This window comes from Pteropus vampyrus, unplaced genomic scaffold (assembly GCF_000151845.1).
Source record: "Pteropus vampyrus isolate Shadow unplaced genomic scaffold, Pvam_2.0 Scaffold28, whole genome shotgun sequence".
Classification (NCBI taxonomy): domain Eukaryota; kingdom Metazoa; phylum Chordata; class Mammalia; order Chiroptera; family Pteropodidae; genus Pteropus; species Pteropus vampyrus.
The window spans coordinates 7,164,783-7,166,841 of record NW_011888809.1 but is presented as its reverse complement, the minus strand read 5'-3'; the positions used below and the strand labels follow the sequence as shown (position 1 = coordinate 7,166,841).

Below are 2,059 nucleotides of genomic sequence, written 5' to 3'. Positions count from 1 at the left end.
ACCATCCAACTTAACACATTCGGAGGCAGCTGGAGCTGTGGTGGGGAAAACAGCCCGGCTCTCTGGTTAATTTCACACTTCCTCTATACATTTCAAAAACTAGGTGTGACTCTGCAGCTGGATTAAAAAAAAAAAACCTTCAGAAGTATCAATGCCAGGTATTCTACAAATTCCCTGCTTTAAAGGGCCCTTCTCTCTTCTGTTCGCTGTGGAGGAACCCCGGTCGGCTCAGTTAAGACGAAGGCTTTGAGCTTCTTGAATGATGATATTTCCTGCTCATTAGGCTCTCTGGATTTACTGGAGCTGCTGGCCTATGTCATTCTGCGTGTAGGATGTTAGGGGCTTGTCTGCGCTCTACAAAACCTAAAGAAATTTGCTAAAGAGGAAGGAAAGATGGAAACTGGCATCCGTTATGTGCCTGCCGTGTACCCTCCTCCCTATGAAACAGCCCTATGAAATAAGAACTGTTTATTGCCTGCTTTTGACATATGAGAGAATCCGAGCTCAGAGGGGTTACCTCCTCCCCAGACCACAGTTTCTCCAGCAGTTTCTCTAGCATTACACCCTGTCTGTTCTGGAATGTCCAGGAGACCTTAGAGGATGGGGTGGAGGCCCTCTGGGGCACTCTGCTGCTCTCTGCCAGGGCCCTGGCCACCACCTTGCTGCAGAGTGCCCCACGTTTGTTTTCTTTGGCTCCCTAGTTAATGACTTCCACAGGACGATGCTAAGTCTAGTTATGCAGCCTTAATTGGTTTAGTTACAACAAGATAATTCCTTTTTTCTTCTCTTGGAGGCCTTTCTGTTTAAAGACATTTTAGCTAGAAGATGCTAATTATCGATGAGGAGAAAGTGACACCTGAAGAGTTCATCTTCCATCTTGGTCCTCGCTTGCTCCTTTGAACTCCCCTCTCCCGGCCTGCTTTCCCACTTCATCACTTCTCCCCCACCATCATAAAAGAGACTTCTGCCCTGGCCGGAGGCAGGACTTGCTTTCTCACTTGCCAGGGAGTCGTCCGTCCTCTCTGTAGCTGTCTCGCAGGCATGGACAACCTGCGTGAGACCTTCCTCAGCCTCGAAGATGGCTTGGGCTCCACCGCCGACAGCCCTGGCCTGCTGTCCTCCTGGGACTGGAAACCCAGGGCGGGGCCCTTTGAGCTGAACCAGGCCTCCCCCGCTCAGAGCGTCTCCCCGGCTCCGTCGCTGGAGTCTTATACTTCTTCTCCCTGTCCAGCTGTGGCTGGGCTGCCCTGTGGGCATGAAGTTGCCAGCAATGGGGGCAGTGATGGCTGTAGCGTCCGTGGGACCGGCGGCCTGGTGGAGGTGGACTATAATATGTTAGCTTTCCAGCCTGCTTATCTGCAAGGCGCTGGTGGCCCCAAAACCCAGAAGGGCACCAAAGTCAGGATGTCTGTGCAGCGGAGACGGAAGGCCAGCGAGAGGGAGAAGCTCCGGATGAGGACCTTGGCAGATGCCCTGCACACCCTCCGGAATTACCTGCCACCTGTCTACAGCCAGAGGGGCCAGCCACTCACCAAGATCCAGACGCTGAAGTACACCATCAAGTACATTGGGGAACTCACGGACCTCCTCAACGGCGGGAGGGAGCCCCGGCCCCAGAGCGCCTGAGCCCCAGGCACTCCACCCGCCCATCCAGCTCCCTGGGGCGGTCGGGAGAGGAGCTCACAGACCTGGAGCAGCTCACGGGACAGCAGCGCACAGTCATGTTTGTGTATAAGAGAGGTGACCTTGTCGTCAGGACAGGTCTGAGGGAATGCCCATGGGACTTGCTGGACCTGCCGGGACACTTAGCTGCCAGACAAGCAGGTACTTTGGCTTCCAGTTTTCCCATCATTTCTCAGGAGTCGACTCGCCCTTTGCAAAGAGACAGATTACTTTGCCCTTCTCTGTCTGTTCAAGTTATTTTAAAGGGTCGATGATTTTAAATGCAGTTTTTCGATAATGTGAAATTGTTACAGTTAATCTTTTCCCTCTTCTTGGCATCGGGAGCTTGCTTTCTTATTTAGAAAGATTTGTCAAGCAAAGGGCTACGGAGCCCCGT

General features: G+C 52.7%; 1 protein-coding gene across 1 annotated transcript; it reads left to right on the top strand.

The window, feature by feature from the left end:
• Nucleotides 1-1,041: 1,041 nt before the first annotated feature.
• MSGN1 (mesogenin 1) lies at nt 1,042-1,626 on the top strand. The gene has a single exon (XM_011356594.1). The coding sequence runs from the start codon at nt 1,042-1,044 to the stop codon at nt 1,624-1,626; it is 585 nt and encodes a 194-aa protein (XP_011354896.1).
• Nucleotides 1,627-2,059: the final 433 nt, after the last annotated feature.

Excerpts from the sequence above, each read along its gene's own strand:
- MSGN1 (XM_011356594.1), top strand. The coding sequence starts at position 1,042 with ATGGACAACCTGCGTGAGACCTTCCTCAGCCTCGAAGATGGCTTGGGC.